The following is a 19,345-nucleotide window of genomic DNA, read 5'->3' on the forward strand; positions in this document are numbered from 1 at the left end:
TAGATCCATTTTTAATGGAAGAGAATAAAGGTTACGGATTCTATATATTGTGTCTGTAGTTAAACTTAATAGAATGCGCTTCAAGGGCACTGTTATAGAATACAAAGGTGTGATTATTATTAGGAGTATATACGGTAATTTGCTCGATTTTGGCATGGCTAATGTCGTAGCAGTGGGTCGCCCTTCTCTTTTTATAAATGTAGGTAATACATAGTATATTATGAGTTACCCATTGCTTTGTTATATTTAGGAAATATATGGTATATTACGCGAGATTGTTAAAAAATGGGTTCAATAATGGGCGACATTGTATATTCAAAGGAGATTAACTTATCAATTCATCCAAATAATCAGAAAAATGTTCAGTTACAACCAAGACTTAGTTTGAACTCTTTAAACTTGTCGAGGATAAGATAGCGATTTACCCATATTCACGTTCATATTGATATTAGTCACATCCGTTAAAAAACGCTCTGGTGGCCTAATGGTTAGAGCGTCCAAATCGGATGCGGCAGGTCGCTGGTTCGGAACCTGGCCGAGTCATACCAAATACTTATAATAATTGTACTAGCAGCTGCCTTGCACGGCGCTCAGCTTTGAGAGGTTAGTGTTAGCACTTGTCGGCCTGGTGTCCGGATAATGTGACAGGATAGAACATCATGTTACATGTCTGCGGAATGATACCTCAGTGCTAGACATCACTATAAACTGTCGCACTGCATACATTATAGCGATATGACTGAAAAATGGCAAAGCTACGTTAAAAATCCAAACCACACACACACACACACACACACACACATCCTCTTATTATACCCTTATGAAATCGAACAAAGTAACAATCTATTTGTTTTCCTGTCCTTCTGCCTCACATATATTGTGGCAACAATGATAGTGGATCTTGCTGGGAGAAATTTGTTGAGCTACACTCATTGAGAAGAATTAATTGTGAGACAGTTTTGGCATGAATCCGTCTAATAGATACAAAACAAGAAAGATGACAGTCTTTTTCACTGATTTCACGTGGGAATATTAATCATGGTTTTATATGTTTCTCTCAGGAGAAATATTTCTAATTGGTAATTTTGCTGGAATGACATGTTTTTCTTGTTGTTTATATGCAACGTTTTCGTATGAAAGGACAATTGTTTCGTTTTAGTTCTGATTAGACTGGTTAGTTAAAATTTTGGGCACCCGAAGTTAAGAAGTATCTAGTGTGTGTGTGTTTAATTCGAGCAAAAGGATGTTAAAGTGCATCTTCTAGATTACCATGAGGAAAGATAAAGCAAGCAATTTCTATATTCCCGTGAGAAGAAGTTTGTTCAGGTAAAAGTAAAGAAAAGTGACCATTCTTTGCATTCCCGTGAGATTCATATAATATATCGACGAGGTCACAGCATAGTAGCGATGGGCACCAAATATGTCTAGACATAAACGTTTGATCACAAGATCATGCGATCACAACAAAGTTATATAGTCTGTTCCACAAATTTTACCGTACAAAATGATTTGGTAGCCATATCAGAAAAAGAAAACAAGAATAAAAAACAATTATAAAAAACCATGTAATGGTCCTTGCATGCACTTCCTAATATTTTGTGTAATTTTTCATGGGAACAACTCAGGACAAGACAATGACCATTCTAAGGAATATGTCAGCCACTGCACATGCGCAAATGAATCCATATATGATGTGATACAGCTAATCTCACGTCCATAAACAGCCTTCATATTACAAAATAATGGGCAACAATTGCATAAGAACTATAATATTATTCTTACTATCGCAATTGGTTTATGATAAAATATGCTGCTAACCTTCTGTACGAATTTATCGCAGATGAACGTCCTAACATCATTCTAATTCATTCTTAGGTTATATTCAGGTAAATAAATATATAGTGGCTAATAATGTTGTTGTTATGGGTTGAACGCCACATTTTAACATATTATAGGTTATTAATGGCGGCCAGCATATTTAATGGTTAAGAACCGGAAGGAAATCCTGCAAGAACCACTTACCCACAGAGGTGAGCTGTCAGTGATGAGCGCCTTATATCACCCGGCCACTTAGGGCCACCGCAGCTAATGTAGTATTTTAGACAATATATGACTGTAAACGAGTTCAAGATTTTTAAGTTTAATCTTGACTATAAACTAGCTAACACCTGATAATGTAAATTTCAGTTTGTACATTCGATGCTTTACTTTTGCTTTTAGTTTTCAAAATTCGCCTCATATTTCTGTATGAAATAGATAGGTGTTATGTAATCGAGAAGGCCAAAATGAAATAGAAAATTTTGTCACAATGTATCACTTTGCTTTGTTCTATTTTATTGTTGTTGCTCTTGTTGTTGTTTTCGGGGGGGGGGGGGGTTAGCGAAATTATACACACTTGTAGCAGAGCGGTGTATTGTCTGATAATATAATATGCATCCAGCGTTTACATCACTGACGGGCGATCACTAACACAGGTACTTAAGAGAAGGTGTAAATTATTACCTTTTATGCGCGGAAGAGAATATCTGTATGAAGGACTAATTCTCATTGAATCAGACCTTGGTACATTATAGTATATCTGAAGAGAAGTTAATAGATGTAACTATGTCTCTCTGTCTGGAATGATCAATCAAGTTCTCCATTTATTTGCTTTCCTTTTCATTTTTATTTTTTAAATAAGAGCTGAGATACGGAATTTACTGTCATGTTTTGTTTATTTTATTTTCTGTTTTCCCCGCAGTTTAAATGACAATTGGAATTGTTACGGTATAAACGAAACATACTGGAAACATGCATGGTCTTCGATTAATATTACATCGTGGTGAACTGAATCTATTAATAGCTTTAACAGGACCTGATATGTCTTATCTCAATGTCAACCGAGTTTACCTTGGTCACATATATGTCACACCAATACACGCCACTAGTCCAGACATGTAAATTCAATAATCGCTTAAATTAGAAAATCTACTATCTCATTTAAGACAATTTGTATCAAAATATTTTGTATACATATCATTCTATTGAATACTAGTATCAGTTCCTTTGGTATAATTTAAATTAATTTTATCAGATCAAACAACGTAAATACTTTGTAAATAATCTTTAAAATGACACGTATAGACCAATGTAAAAATGAATAATCCAATTTAGCATCAAAGCACTTTTGCACTGTCCAGTATGTATGGCAGTAAATGGTGTAATCTGAACAGAATACATTAACTATTTTGACGTACACCAATGCTTAGGATACATATCATTTTTTTTTCTTCAGTTTTTTAGAAATAACTGTGTTTTTTTTATTACTTTTGAATGCGCTGAATAAGGCTTGTTGAAAATACAGGACTTATACGCTATTACGCTTATAACAATTGTTGAGAATTATACGCGAAGCGTCATCAACAATTTGAATAATTTGCGCAGGGAGCACATTCAAAATAATACATATAATATTTTTCTGTACCTACATTTTACATGAAAACTAGAGTTTCAAAGTTATCATGCATGGTCTAATATGTATCATTTTGACTTAAAGACAATTATATGCAAACAAACATATCACGATTGTGACCCCATTTTCTGTATGTGAGAAATTCCATATGCGACCAACATTTAGATTGGATTATGTTAAGGTGCAGCTGAAAGGTTTGTTGTATGTATCCAGATAAGTAGAAGGGATGATATTGTTCCATTCTTATTGATTGTATGCCAATAAATAAATGTAATTTTAGAATAAAATATGAATTAATTTGAAGAAAGCTACATGAAAACTGATCCACATTGTTATAATTATGTTGATGGAAAAACTTTCGGTAATCAGACAATTCCAAGTGTCAGATCTCTGTCCAACATTACGGCATACAACACAACGGTTCTAAAACTTTAGGAAACCTAGTTTAGTTGATTACCAATATAAAATTGGCCATATAATTGATGCAATAAACGTATTGTGTTAAATTTCAGGCACCTTTAATCTCAGAAAAATAACAAATCCTAATCATAGGCTAAAATTTTTTAAAAGTATTTGATAGACGGAACAATTCTTAACACTATAGCTAGATGATGTAAATATCGTAAGTGGTATAAGCGGTTTTCTAAAGCGGTAATAGTGCGTCACATACAAAGTTTAGCAAGAAAAATTGTGAGTGCTACAAGTGACGTTAAACTCATGATGTTGCTATTCCAATTCCTATACATTTATCCCCTATACAAATTAAATTATGCAGAAGGAAAGTGAGATAGATGAAAATGTATGCATTTGTTGGTTCTTTTCATTTTAATAATGACTATTAACGTTCAATAACATTCAAAGATAAAAGGATTATGCGATTTATGTGCCCGTGTACGTTTTTGCTGAATGTGTACGCTAAGTTTTATAACTGGACGTAAGTTTCGAAACCTGGAAGCGTAAAGATGCGGTTTGCAGATTTCTTTGTGGCGCATTGTTATTCTGTGTACAGCTGGCGATGAGAGATTTATGGACTCATTACCTGGCGCAAATAATGCCCATGCCTGCAGATTCTGTTTGATTACATAGTCAGGCTCACATTGGGTTGTTATCTCAGCCATCTTTTCGTTCCATTGTTACAAAAAGGGATGAAAAGTGAAAGTAACAATGCTAGAGATGATTTCAAAATGCTTACAACTTTTATTTTTTTTCCGTTACCTTTTACAAATTCCTTTAACAATGGTGTTAAAGCAAGAGCAGATGTTTCCGCAAGAAAGTGGGATACATCAATTTATGGGGACAGTGGCGTTTCGACAGCGCTCCCTTGGGTTTAGCTTGTACTTGGTGCGTGACTTTAAGTGACCTTTCATCACGTACCAACACGACTGATATATATATCGCAAGCATTCCCCTTGATCTGCAGCAGTCGTTCGAAACCTTGGTAAGTCTAGAACTATTTTCCACTTAGGCTCAGTTGTATAACTGACACGTGATGCTTGTTAATACATCTTAGGAATTGTATAATATACAGCAAAAGACGTGGTTTATGCAGTTTTGTATCTTTCAATATTGTTGCTGTTTAACAGTGTGATCGTTTATCTTGTAGATTGAATTATTGACAACCGTAACCATGAAGGTCGCCATCATTCTTGCCTGCATCTCTGTTGTTTTCTGTGCACCAGACAAAAGAGTTTTCTTAGGCTCACGTAAGTAAAATATCTTAAACCAGTTTATATTTTTTCAATTGTTCAGCGCTTTTGCTTTCCGAAACTATTATTACAAACTGTAATTATCATTGGGATTCTAACATGCTTTGCTAAACGTTGTTGAAACTATTTTAACGACACCCTTGCTTCTGTCGATGCTATTTTACAGTTATCTGTTTTCTATCAATCGCATCAACATCAGAAACCTATATTATTTGGTGTGATCTTCGACGAAATTTGATCTGCCACCTTGAAAAGATCGGTTTGATGTTTATGTTAGTAACTTTACGTTCGTCAGGGTCTGCCAAATATAATATAATGCAAAAATCCGCACAAATCGATGTCATTTATCGCAAGAATAATACTCTTAGACAAGTAAACAAGCCTGGTGATTATCTTTGCTTTTGTGCCAGATCGGAAACGTTTCCTTAATAATCGCCTGGACTAAACTTACAGCATAACATTTGCACGAATTTAACATTATTTTCAAAATGGCGAATAAAATACTCGCGCCTAAAAATATATCACACTATAAGTCATCAGAGAGAAAGGGTTCTAGCATGTATGTCTTCATCAATTCATTCGGGATAGGAAAAAGTTGAACAACTCAAAACATCTTAAAATATTCATGACCTCCTCCCTAACTATTTGTGGGATTTTTGCCATAGGAAGCGCTACATAAAATTTCTTTCTCCACCCTGTATGGGGTTGTGTTTTCCTCAGCAAGCTAGTTTAAAATATTCAGTGTCTTAGTCTCAATTCAACATAGCTGGAATACATGCTATGAATTTTATGTGTAATACAGGATCCGGTCTTGGAGTAAGATCTAATTTTTAGGTAAACCATACATTTATCATGCAGAATAATTCACGTACATTTAATGTTCCTTCCATTCCATTCAAACATTGCCCCTGCTAATCATTATATATAGTTTTAGTGGCTTGTCAATTATGCGCAAAAGCTTTTTTACTTTGGTTTCAGATGGTAATTCAATATAGCTTTTTTACATAGGTTACAGACGGTAATTCAAGATAACTTTTTTACATAGGTTACAGACGGTAATTCAAGATAGCTCTTTTACATAGGTTACAGACGGTAATTCAAGATAGCTTTTTTACATAGGTCACAGACGGTAATTCATGATAGCTTTTTTAACATACGTCACAGACGGTAATTCAAGATAGCTTTTTTTACATAGGTCACAGACGGTAATTCATGATAGCTTTTTTACATACGTCACAGACGGTAATTCAAGATAGCTTTTTACATAGGTCAAAGACGGTAATTCAAGATTACTTTTTCCCATAGGTCAGAGACGGTAATTCAAGATAGCTTTTTTAAAAAAGTTACAGACGGTAATTCAAGATAGCTTTTTACATAGGTCACAGACGGTAATTGAAGATCGCTTTTTTTACATAGGTTACAGACGGTAATTCAAGATAGCTTTTTTTACATATGTTACAGACGGTAATTCAAGATAGCTTTTTTTATCTAGGTTACAGAGGGTAATTCAAGATAGCTTTTTGCTTAGGTTACAGACGGTTATTGAAGATCGCTTTTTACATAGGTTACAGACGGTAATTCAAGATAGCTTTTTATATAGGTTACAGACGGTAATTCAAGATAGCTTTTTACTTAGGTTACAGACGGTTATTGAAGATCGCTTTTTACATAGGTTACAGACGGTAATTCAAGATAGCTTTTTATATAGGTTACAGACGGTAATTCAAGACAGCTTTTTACTTAGGTTACAGACGGTTATTGAAGATCGCTTTTTACATAGGTTTCAGACGGTAATTCAAGATAGCATATGCTTAATCCATCACTGATTGACAAATATTTTATTTACACAAGATTTGTGAAAGTGTAACGGCCATTTAATATTTTAAACTAATGTACAGGAAAATGACATCCAGTAATTATGATTTGTTATTAAACAGTTACAAGCTTTGACACCACCCATCTGAAACAGACTGTGCAGACCCTTCTGAACGTAGTGGGAACTGACGCCACCGAAAGTCTGTGTGAAAAAGAATGTCACACGCTTCTGACTGATCCATCCCACTTCCTGCACTACAGCTGCCCGCTTGTTTGCCACGGGTATGCCATTATCTAGTGTTTATTTAAGAAAATGTTGAATATTAAGCCCAATAATACTCAGGATATGTAAGCGAATTACAGTTCTTTTAAGAGCACCGGGTGCTGCAAGGGAAAGCATCTATCAAACTGAATATATATATATATATATATATATATATATATATATATATATATATATATATATATATATATATATATATATATATATATATAAAAGCCGATAACAAACTGCAAAACTAGTTTTTAACTAGCCTAAAGTATTACAAAACAGAGACAACCAGCAATAAAAATTAAAGATCGCTTTGAATATACAAACTTTACATGCTTGTATATATGTGGGTCTATATCAAATCTAGCAAGAAATTTTAAAGACACAGTGGACGAGTTCATGAAAAGTTCTATACAAGCTCTATCAAACGTTTTCGTCTAAATGAAATGCAAGTAGATGCAAAATAATACAAGCAATAGAAAATAAAAGCTGAAAGAGGATTCTGGCATGAGATGATGATGATGATGATGATCGTTTCATATTTGCTGTTGCTGTTGTTGGTATTGTTATTAGTATTATTATTATTATCATTATTATTTGCTGTATAAGTTTTCGTACGACTCGTTGTTGCTGCTGCCGTTCTCATTACAGTTTTTAAGTTCTTGATATAAGAGTGCTCTCCCATTTCACTTTATGAGCCTTCTTAACAATAATAATGATACTTTAATAATTAAAATTCATTCCCACCGTAAAATTTAAACTCGTTGACTTAAATTTATTTATTTATATCGACTACAAATTTGTGAATTTGTAACATGTTTGACTGGGTTCAATCTCCAAACCAGTCTCTTTTGACTACGGTAATGTGTTCCTATGCACTTCAGTCTCTTTGTTTAAATAAAAATAGAAAAATATTTTTAAACAAAAAACACATTGAAAAATGCCTTAAAAGAGGCTTTGCCAAATTAAAAAATAGGTATATTTGTTTTGTTAAAATGTACGTGTTAGATAATTGGTTATCATGTTACACTTCTACGCATAGGCTCTGTTCACGATTCCTAGTCCAGACCAGTTTGGATACAGCGTTGTGTCCTTAGGCATGACGCTTTGCTCTCATTGCTAAAGAAAACAACTTTTTAAAAAAAACTACTTGGCAAAACACCTAGAAATGTAGATAACCCAAACAAAGAAACAACTGTGTGCATGTACGATGCACACCAATCATTTATATGCCTAATGAGTTAACGAAGTCCAGCCTAACTTAAGTAGTGTTGTGTGTGATTTAAGATTTGTAGGAGAGAGTCTGTCTCTTTTCATATAAATATCAAAAGAGAATACTTAATGTTAAAAAGATATAAAGAACAAAGCTCTGTATTAAAGTGAGAGAAGCTAATTTGCTGCAAGTAAAATAACTCTAAGAATAAACGACAATATGTAACATTCTTTTGAACAATATAGTTGTTCACCATCTAAAATTCGATATTTAGCGTTCAAAATAGTCTAGCTTATGCAGTATTTCAAGTTCAGGATCTGTACAACACAATATTTAATTATGCTATTCCGTCATATGTGGTATATGGAATATTCTGAGCCATATATGTCCATTTCTCCTATGCTAGTAAGATCTTTTTTTTACCTTTGTTGCAAATCTAAGTTTTGAGAGGAATATAATTTCCAGATATTGAACTTTGAGTACACAGCTGAATTTTAGATTCGGAATGCATTAATATGTGCCTAGCCGAGTCCATTAATTTTTATTTATCTTGAAGAATTCACAATGATTTCAAAACTGACAGATAATCACGTTAGCAACTGTTGTTTTTAGATGGATATTTTAATTCAAACGGATGACTTGTTTTAAAATGTTTTACTGGGAACGAGACTATTTGATTCGTCTTTAATTTTTTCCAATTATAAAGTTCTGTATAAGAAAATTAATAGGTTTATCTTTCTGCTGCTAAAATTGCAATGCATTTTGATATGATTAAACATATATCACATCTATAGTCATTATAAACATGCTTTATTCAATTTCAAAGCATTTTAAATCAAAAGTAGACCAGTCTTTAATGAATTGCACCTTCTACACGATTATGTCTGGTATCTTCATCTTCCTTTACAACTTTCAGACTACAGAGCTTGGCACAATCATTCCATCTGGTACCTGCTACTCAGACACAGACCACAGTTGCCACCAGCCCATAAAGATGTTGCAGATTTCAAAGTAAAAAGAGTCTACCTGTAAGATTGCCAATGCAAAATAAAATTGAAAATAAAGCATGTTGATCGGCGTTATGTATTTTTCGTATTTGTACATTTATTATTTTTTCTTTGCTTTTCTTTATTACTAGCAAAAGTTTAGTCATTCTGGATAGATTACACATGGCAGATAGGTGTTTGTGTGCTTGTGTGGTTTATCAACTTTAAACGTAGCTTTAACATTTTTAGCAATGTCTCTACGATGTCTGCAGTGGGACATCATGCCGCAGACACGTAGCATCGTGTCCCACCTTGTCAAATCATCCTGACACTAGGCCGACCAGTCCTAACACTAACCTCGTAATTATCAACACCAAGCGAGGCAGCTGCTAGTACAATCTTTATAAGTCTTTGGTATCACTCGGCCGGGGTTCGAACCCGAAACCTTCCGCATCCGAGGCGGACGTTCTTATCACTTAGGCCACCGGGCAGATCTGTTTAGAAGAAGATTAAGTTACATTTGGTAACTGTACATAAGCAGATGCACACTGTGGCTCACAGATAAGTGATGCATTGTATTTCAATACATTATAGAAATATAACTTTGGTAAATGTGAGAAAATTGTAGACACATAAACATTAATTTGTCCATACTGTATTACTTCGAACGCATCCCTATGGAGAATAATATGACTGAATTATTTTATTTCAGTACAATTATCCTTTACCGTATTTTTACACAGTATATGCAGGAAAATAAGGAAACATTGCCTTCATATTTAGTCATTGTGGCATTACCATGAAAGTCAGAAATTGTGCCTACTTGGACTCGACATATATTCAACTTCATTACAATTATTTAGTTAATTGCAACAGTAGGTCAAAATCAAAGACTGAATAACAGTATGTAGGCCACCTTTGCTGCGTTATTAAAGGTGCATTTTATTCCAAAAATATAAATAAATTGTGGAAACAATTTATATGCATAAAAAAATAAAATAATCGATCGGAAATTAAGGTATGAGTGACCAAACAATCCAGATACACATTAGAAAAGCAATACAGGAGATACCCTTACACTGCAGAAAGGTATATGTTAGTTCCGTCTATAATCAATGACATACAGACATAGTTATTTGAGTCAGTTGATTTTGTTGCTAATGTGGTTTATGTGTTTATTAATTCGCTTTCTGAAATCAGCGCCAACATATTAGCGCACAGATCTTGCATATCAGAAGGTAGACTGCATTCTTGGCCCTACATCCTAACTTCTGATTATTCGTGTAGCTAACTCCTGTTCTTGAACGTCTGAAAGATGCTATCTTCGTCATATGCGCCCGAGACTGTGGTCTTGTTTGAAGTTACCCTGGCACGTACGAGGATCGTTTTGTGATTTTTAGGTCCACCGTACGCACCACTGGTTCTGAACTTCCTGAAATATACCGTTCAGGTGGAGGCTGTGTTTGAAGATGTGGTGTTGGTTCCACACTCTTGTACTGAAACCGGTATTAAAGCCTTAGTTGAAGTTACTTTTCTTTTTTTCGTCAACGTTTCACCTACCTCTGCCCTCATAAACACAGGTACTACGTGATTTTATTCAAACACATTTTCCATATACTTCTTATGTTTTGTTTAAAAGACTACTATAAGGCTAACATTTTCATAAGGAACGTTTATGACATACCTATATCTGTAATTATTACGCACAAATATTTTTAAATCTCTAACACTGAATGCTAACCTGGTTATATGTGTTGTTGCCTTCTTTATACCTGTAATTTTCCACTATAATATTTTCCATTATGTTTTATATTTTACACAAAATTTTACTATCCTTATTTTTGAAATTCACACAAACTTTTACGATCTACTCACTCATAAGTAATTTTAATTATTTATCTAATGTACTGCCGTGAATTATCACAAGCACAGTATCATCTCTAAACAGAATGTTTCTGTTGCAGGTTTTATAGCACGCAAATGTTGGAAAGATAATGTCTACATTACGACAATCTTATATTGAAATCAAATCGAGTTAAAACGTTGTCGCTCCACAGTTTGAAACACCACCTTTAATCAAGTTATAAGTTTCTTTTAAATACGTTGGATTAGTGCTAACTCTTCTCACATTATTAATATGAGAACTCACGTAAGTAGAATGCCATAAACTCTTAATCACATGCAGGGACGGCCTTAGGCTGATTGGACCGACTTGGCCCAATTAGGCTCCGTGCTCACAAGAACCCAACGCGTTAGTAATTTTTAAAAAGATATCTTTTGAGAGAAAGTAATTTTAAAGCGATGGAAGATAATTTTAAGTTCAACATCACATACGACTTGTTTGAAAGTTTATTTCCAAATGCCATGAGTAGTGAGCATAAATGGGAAATCTAAACTAAACCACTATTTTGTATTAAGACAAAAGCATGATTACACCCTCCAAGGCCCCTGTTAGTCTAAACAAAATACGAAAACAACTTTTGTTGAGGCAACAGCGTCGATAACATTATCGATTACTTGTCAAGGACCTATCACTGAAACATTCAACGCCGTCATACGTGATGGGGTTGGCTTAGATACGCCCATTTAAGCTCACTACTGCGGTTATTTTACTTGATATCGCTGGCGATCTATATTAATAGACCTAACATTCACACACATCGCCCGTCTCCGTGCTAAGACTAAAGTCACAGAGGTACTCATCCGTGAATTGCTCTTTGCCGACGATGCAGCCTTGACATCACACACGGAAGATGGACTTCAGCAGCTGGTATGCTGCCTCTCCCATGCATGTAAGGAATTTGGACTGACCATCAGCTTGAAGAAAACGAATGTCATGGCACAGGACACAGACTCCCCTCCCTCTGTCTCCATCGATGGGTACAATTTGGAAGTTGTCGAGAACTTCACATACCTCGGGTCTAACATCTCCAGCTCACTCTCCATTGATTCTGAGGTGGGCGGCAGGATTGCCAAGGCAGCAGCAGTGATGGCCAGACTTAACCAGAGGGTCTGGAACAACCCCAGCCTCACAGAGAAGACCAAAGTGCGTGTCTACCAAGCGTGCGTGCTCAGCTCACTTCTCTACAGCAGCGAAACATGGACCACCTATGCAAGACACGAGAGGAAACTCAACAGCTTCCACCTGAGATGTCTGCGGCGCATTCTGCACATCCAGTGGCAGGACAAAGTACCCAACACAGAGGTTATAGATCGCGCCAACATGAACAGCATGTTCTCCATACTCAGCGAGAGGCGCCTTCGCTGGCTCGGCCATGTCAAGAGAATGGACCCAGGTCGCATTCCCAAGGACCTGTTATATGGAGAGTTAGCAGAAGGTGCACGACCAACTGGACGACCACATCTGCGCTACAAAGATGTTTGCAAGAAGGATATGAAGACAGCAAACATCAATGTCAACGACTGGGAGAGCTGTGCAAACAACCGTTCCAGCTGGCGTCTAGCTGTCAGGCAGGGAGTTCAAAACGCAGAGGAAAAGAGAAGAATAAAGCAAGCTGAAAAGAGAGCTAAAAAGAAGGATAAGCAAAAGCGTACTTTGGAGCTATGCCATCGTCTCTCGTAGACGGACGGATGCCAGGATTCACACACAAATTCGCTGGGATTTGCAGGTCATATGTCTAACTAATAAAATGAATGCGCTATTAATACCTCGCTGAGATTTTACAAAAAATCAAAAATTGCATTCTTAACACACACGTTCTGAGGATGGTCTCATAAATTTTACATCATTCGCGAGCGCCTGATTTCACAATGCAGGCTCTTCGAGATATTTTTAAAATTTCAGCTTTTGCTGTTTTGTAGCTTTATCATCATGACGAAACATGTACAGATTAAACTTACCGCTGATAGGAGAGCCACTTTCTAGCATTTTGATAAAATTTCCATGTGAGAATATGGATTTATCGACATAACACTTTTTCATTTCATCATCCACTGTGATATGCGCATTTATTCTGAGATATTGGATTATAAAGGTTATCAGCAGCATTAGAAAGTGAGTCTGTAACCCAAACAAGCTCTCTAAAATAATCCGAATTTTCTGTGCGAACCAGAGACAGCTTTGTCTTATTTCTGTTTTGAAATACGTGCTGTACTTTTCATTATCAAGTATAGTCGTCATATGCTAACCTCGGAAAAGAATTCTTTTCATCTTTAATGTGCTATCTTCCACTCTGTTATCTTCCATTACTTTTTATATTTTACACAAAATTTTACTATCCTTATTTTTTAAATTCACACTAAATTTTAGTATCCTTATTTTATTTTTTCAATCAAATCGCTAGTGATTTTGCACAAAATTTACTGAGTATCGTTTTTTGTATTTAGCAACTCTGTTCGGTATCATATCTACGAGCAAATAGTCTTTAAATCGCAGTTCTTGTGTCAGACCTAACATTATAAATTTCTCACAACGCAGATAAGCTCGAAATTGACTAAGAATTTTATTATAAGTCACTATTGCTATTTTATAGAACATTTTTTTATTCTTGTATTTTGGACCGATCTTTTTATTCAAAACAATAATTACCCCGGGTACTATCAATAACAATGGATTTAATGTTCCCCTACTGAAATGATTCCAACAATTGTTAATATCACAAGAATATAATTTAGCACGATAATTATTTTACTATAAAATTTAAAATATGATTGAAGTCGATTATTTTTTATTTATCTTTTTTTGTCATGAAACTGTTTCGGTAATTATTTCAATTGCTATAGTAGAATATTTTCGGCGGAAATCTTATCGATCAGAGCACCAAATCTTGTATTGACAGGACTGGCGAGAAACTCTTTACTTATCATAAACTTCAGATGAGATATCATCATATGTGATATTTCATGTGGTTTATTGGTATTTCAGTAATATCATTGACTCTATCGCGATAAATATCTTCTGTTTCGTCCATGTAACTAACAACATAATATAACTGTCCCAGCTTAAAAGTTTTAAGTACTATATGCTGCCTTAGAACTGCATATATTGTTGCAAAAGTTAAAAGACCGCGAATATCAGCTTGCCTACATCTAAAACAGTTAGATTTAGGTACCCACGAATCAGCTCTAAGATATTTCTGTATTTTGCTTCTGTCAGTAACTTTCCAGCTTCTTTGTTAAAAACTATTATGTATTTCATAATCTTTACCAATAATGGGTTTTACAGTTATAATATTGTCATGCTCTTGATAAAATATATCTCTTTCGACATCATCAAATAACTCTATCCTGGACTCAATTTCTGATACTGCGTTAAGCGCAGCATTAATGTGATATACGTCATACTTTTCTGTATCGCCGGTGACAGAGTCTACCAAAACTAGATATGCTGTCGTTAGCAGTCAGTGCTGTTATCTACTAGTCTAACATCGTCTTTTTATCATAATAGTTCACACCGAGTACACGAAATATTAGACGTTTAGCAAATATGTCTTTGAGCTTACAATTTTTAAGAAACTTGTGTTTCCTTGTTTCAGTTTTTTGTCAAGCTCGTCGAGAATCTTCTTTATAAGGTTAGATTTAACAATCGTTAAAATATTTTCTTTACTTAGCTTAAGCAGTGTATTTGTCAAATATTTTTCAACCTTTAATCGTCTTTTCCCGCAGTCACTTACAGGACAGTATTTGCTAACTATATCAAAGTCTCTGATCTCGTATCTCAGTTAAGAACCCCTCATTCCTGCAACTCTAGTAAAATTGTCACTGTTCTCATTTAAACCGGGTGAACATAAAGTTAATTTTTTCATTCTAGCAATTATATTAACTGCTCTTGTTTCCTCAACACTCTCTGGGTCTAGCGAATCAACATCGGCTATTTCGATCTCTTTTTTTCGGGTTTAGTATAAAATTATAAAACTCCTTTGCGACCCTGATTAACGGAGGATCAAAAGATATTATAAATTACAATCACACTAAATCGTCAAGTGTATATATCTGAAACATCGTCAAACCTGAGAAAAGACCTTCTGAGCTGGGAACATAAATACGGAAATACGAGTACTTGTTGACAGTAACTGCAGGATGAATTGTAAATTGCTGAGAAGCAAAAACATAAACTTTTGATGCCTTGTACAGAGGAGTCCATTCCGAATCACCATTCGATCTTTCTAATTTCCAGTTATAAAAAACTCGTGCGACACCAGCATTTCATCGACCTCGTAGTTGAAATTTCCAAATCGCAACAGCTACTGGACACTGTATTTTAAAATCTAGACATGTCTGCGTCTGTGATCCACTCTATCCCGTCAGATAAAGGGCTGTTAAAAGCAAATGCATAACTTGAACTATCCACTGTATAATAACTTGATGCAGATGCAACAAAACCCCAACGATTATTTATAGCATCAGCAAGATGTGTGGAATGTGACAGACACTATTTTGAGCTCGTTTTGTACTACCACCAACTGCAATTATTTGTGTAACACTATCCACGTACTGTTTATTGTTAAGGTTGGATGGAGAAATTGGCACACACTAAGGTAATGTTATCTTGTTATTGACCATATCGAAAGCCCCTGCAACTGTGCCTCCGAATTTTGTAAGATAATTAGCATCTGCAGATGTAAGTGATGCGTCACTTATTTCAGCATCAACATAAAATTTATTTGTAACATCAAATGGAGCGAATGGATTCGAGCCCATGTTTAACATATCTGTCATCGTATCACCGGATTTTGCTACTCGTGATGCTATGTTATCGTCGATTTATTTGTTAAATCTGATACCGCTGATGTAATTTACCTATTTGATATCTTATTCGATCCCATGTCCAGATTTCCCACCATAGTTTCACTGGAATTTATCACAAAAATTGTCCTTGACAAACTTGACGTTTGTTATAGAATCGTTATTGATCAATGTTGTGTTATCAAGCTGAGTAGTAAATATTAATTTTCCAATTCACGTACCAAATTTTGGTTAATAGCTCATTCTTATTATTACTGCGAGAAGAAAAAAAAAAGGTGAATACCATTTTATATAATGAGCATAATCAACTTTGAAACGGATCGCTTAATCAAACATCAGCATAACCACGACCTACCGGATTGTCATTATCTGATAATAGGGCGAACTGGATCGGGCAAAACTAACCTTCTGATGAATCTGTTACTGAACGACCTCTTCACTTACGATCGAGTTGATATCTGCACGATCAATCTACAGCAAGATAAATACTTACTCCTTAGCCACTACAACGAAGACCTGAAAAATGAACTTGGCGTAGGCGACGATATTTTTTCATAAAACAACCCAAATATTTAACTCCCGTTGCTTAGCTAGATTCTGACGAACATAAAATAATTGTGTTTGATGACATTCCGCTCAACAATTCAGAGATAAATAAGATAAAATCTTATTTTTCCCTATCGCGCAACAGAAAATGTAATACAGTCTACCAAGCTCAAAGCTTCTTCAGTATCGATCGCTTTAACAGGAGAAATACAGGCTGTTTCATAATATTTGCTAGACAAGACAATATCGACGTACAAAACCTAGCGGGAGAACAGTGCGGGGATGTATTAAAAGACAAATTTGCCGAACTTTAGCATAACGCTGCTAGTGATAACAGACAGTTTCTTTTTATTGGATAAGCTAGCAAGAGATCGAAATCGTATTATCAGATGTGGGGAAAAGGTTTTTGGAGTGAGAAAATTATTCTATCAGTTAACATCTGAAACTTGATCTCTCGGTCAAAATCTAAAATTAGTCCAACACAATAAATAAAGCAAAATATGGACGCAAAACGAATAGAGCTTCTAAGGAAATTTGTTGCATTCATCAGGAAGGTTGAGCAGGAACATCAGGGTCTACAGCAGACGGCAGAAGAAAATGCTAGACGTTTTAGGACAGTGATCAAAGCTGTACTTGTCAAACGGCCAGATACTTATGCGGTATTACCAGAAGATCTTAAAAGGTTATCAGAGAAAGGACTACGATGCATTCTTGAAGAGGAGCAAACAAGTTGCAGAGCAAATTATTGAGCAAATAGGAGATTCTGCTGTACGACAAGCTGCAATATTAAAAAAGTTTAGGAGCAGGCTAGAGATAGTGAAGATTTTGTGGCTGTTTTTCTGGAACCCATCAGTAAATTGATGAGAGAAACTGTATATCCAGTAGATGTTACTGAGTTAACTAATTTTGAGGAGACATGTTTTGGCGCGAATAAAATGAAGATTGATCATATAAAACGAATGAGTAAAGATGAGTTTGATCAATACATTGAAAAACTAGGAATTAACTAACAAAAACAACTAACAAACTACAAAATAAAGTGGTTTTAGATAAGATCAGAGAATCTACTAATTACAATGAAGCAAAACAATATTTTAATATGCACAGAGAAGGTATTTATTGCTAATACTTACGATATTATATTTGATAACAAAAAAGGATTTAATTAGAGAAAAACGTTATTACAAAAGGAACGAAAGTACAAAAAGAAGATAGCGTACGGTCTTAATATGTTTCACTCGACCGCTGAAACAGTTGATAGACTGATAATATTAATAGCGTTAATGAAAGCCAGAAATAAGAGCACATAAATCGACAACGAAATTGTTGAAAGTTTAGATAATCTGAGATCAAACGGTTGTCTAACATCTGGCGATTATTATAATTTACATAACGATCAGATTCGATGACCGCAAAAGCACAAACTGCGATCAATTCAGTTTTATCTATCAAATAAAATTAGAATGTTCTCAACAACGTTATTGCTTGATTCATCACAAACTGCAGCGGACAGTGCAAACTTCTCTGTTGTTTATAATCCACCAATCGAACTTGACGGCGATAAACAATACGAAATAGGTTTGTTTCGCTACTGTTCAGTACTCAATGGCATGTATAAGAACATTTCAATCGATCCAGCCATCTGGCCGGGCTTGGATTTCTGCTAAGATACAACAAGGCGCTTATAACGTTACAGATCTAAATCAAGCTTATTAAAGTCCATACCTTATTCGATTTTCTTTCGGTGTTGATTACAATCGATCTGTAAGAATCGGTTATGGGTTTACATGTTTTATCTGTATCAGGCACACTAAACGCGTATTTACTAAAAATATAAATTACATTCATCGGGTTCCTTTTATTGTCATTATACTTTGCAGTGTGTGACGTATCAGCTAGATATAGTGCCTGTATGTCATCAGCTGAGTTTGCGACAACGTTTCGTCGAGGAATTTGTTTTAGGTCTGTGAAGTTCATGTGCAAAAGTTCTTTGAAATCCGCTTTCATAAATTTCTTTTTTACCAAGCACCAGTTTATATTTCGCTCCAATAGTACCTTGGATTAGCTTACGATAGATTCGGTCCCTTATTCCCTTCTATCTCATATTACTTAGCTTATCAAGCATAATATGGTCGTAACCAGATATATCGTTTTCGTTGTCAAGGTAACATATGTCATGGCGCATTGTGATTGCATCGACGTGATTGCACAGCTCCTTCCTCGGGATAGGATTCTCATTTTTATCAAGATGCTTATCGAGAGGATTCCAATGCAATGTATACTTGTGACGTGGCAGGGTACATCCCTTTGCTGAGTTTCGGTAATTTGCCAACAAACTTGTGAATATCTATTCATGATCCGATTACAGCTCGTTGATTGCAACACTGGCAATAAGTTAATATGTTATCCTGCTCGAGACACAGATCGTGGTCAGCTTCACATATACATGCTTTGTCTTACATTTTTGGTATAATTTAATCGTCGACTAAAATAATATTAGAAATTCTTGGCATTTCCTGATCTCCAGGTAACAGTGGGCCACGTTCGAGAAACATACTCTTTTCCTGGCCACAGGTAGAACAGATACTTTTCAGCATTAGTCGGTTGTCCGAGGAAGTATTCATTGTGGATAAAATTTTAACATCAATACCT

General features: G+C 35.2%; 1 protein-coding gene across 1 annotated transcript in view; it reads left to right on the forward strand.

Moving 5' to 3' along the window:
• Nucleotides 1–4,995: 4,995 nt before the first annotated feature.
• The window catches only part of LOC149776373 (uncharacterized), a 75,517-nt gene continuing 61,167 nt past the window's right edge, over nucleotides 4,996–19,345 (forward strand). The window contains exons 1-3 of the mRNA XM_089941297.1: nucleotides 4,996–5,154; nucleotides 7,095–7,254; nucleotides 9,373–9,446. Coding sequence (XP_089797423.1) covers nucleotides 5,079–5,154; nucleotides 7,095–7,254; nucleotides 9,373–9,446 — 310 coding nt within the window. The 5' untranslated portion in view covers nucleotides 4,996–5,078. The remainder of the gene's footprint in view (nucleotides 5,155–7,094; nucleotides 7,255–9,372; nucleotides 9,447–19,345) is intronic.

Source organism: Sinohyriopsis cumingii, chromosome 18 (assembly GCF_028554795.1).
Source record: "Sinohyriopsis cumingii isolate HCF-2022 chromosome 18, ASM2855479v2, whole genome shotgun sequence".
Taxonomy (NCBI): Eukaryota; Metazoa; Mollusca; class Bivalvia; order Unionida; family Unionidae; genus Sinohyriopsis; species Sinohyriopsis cumingii.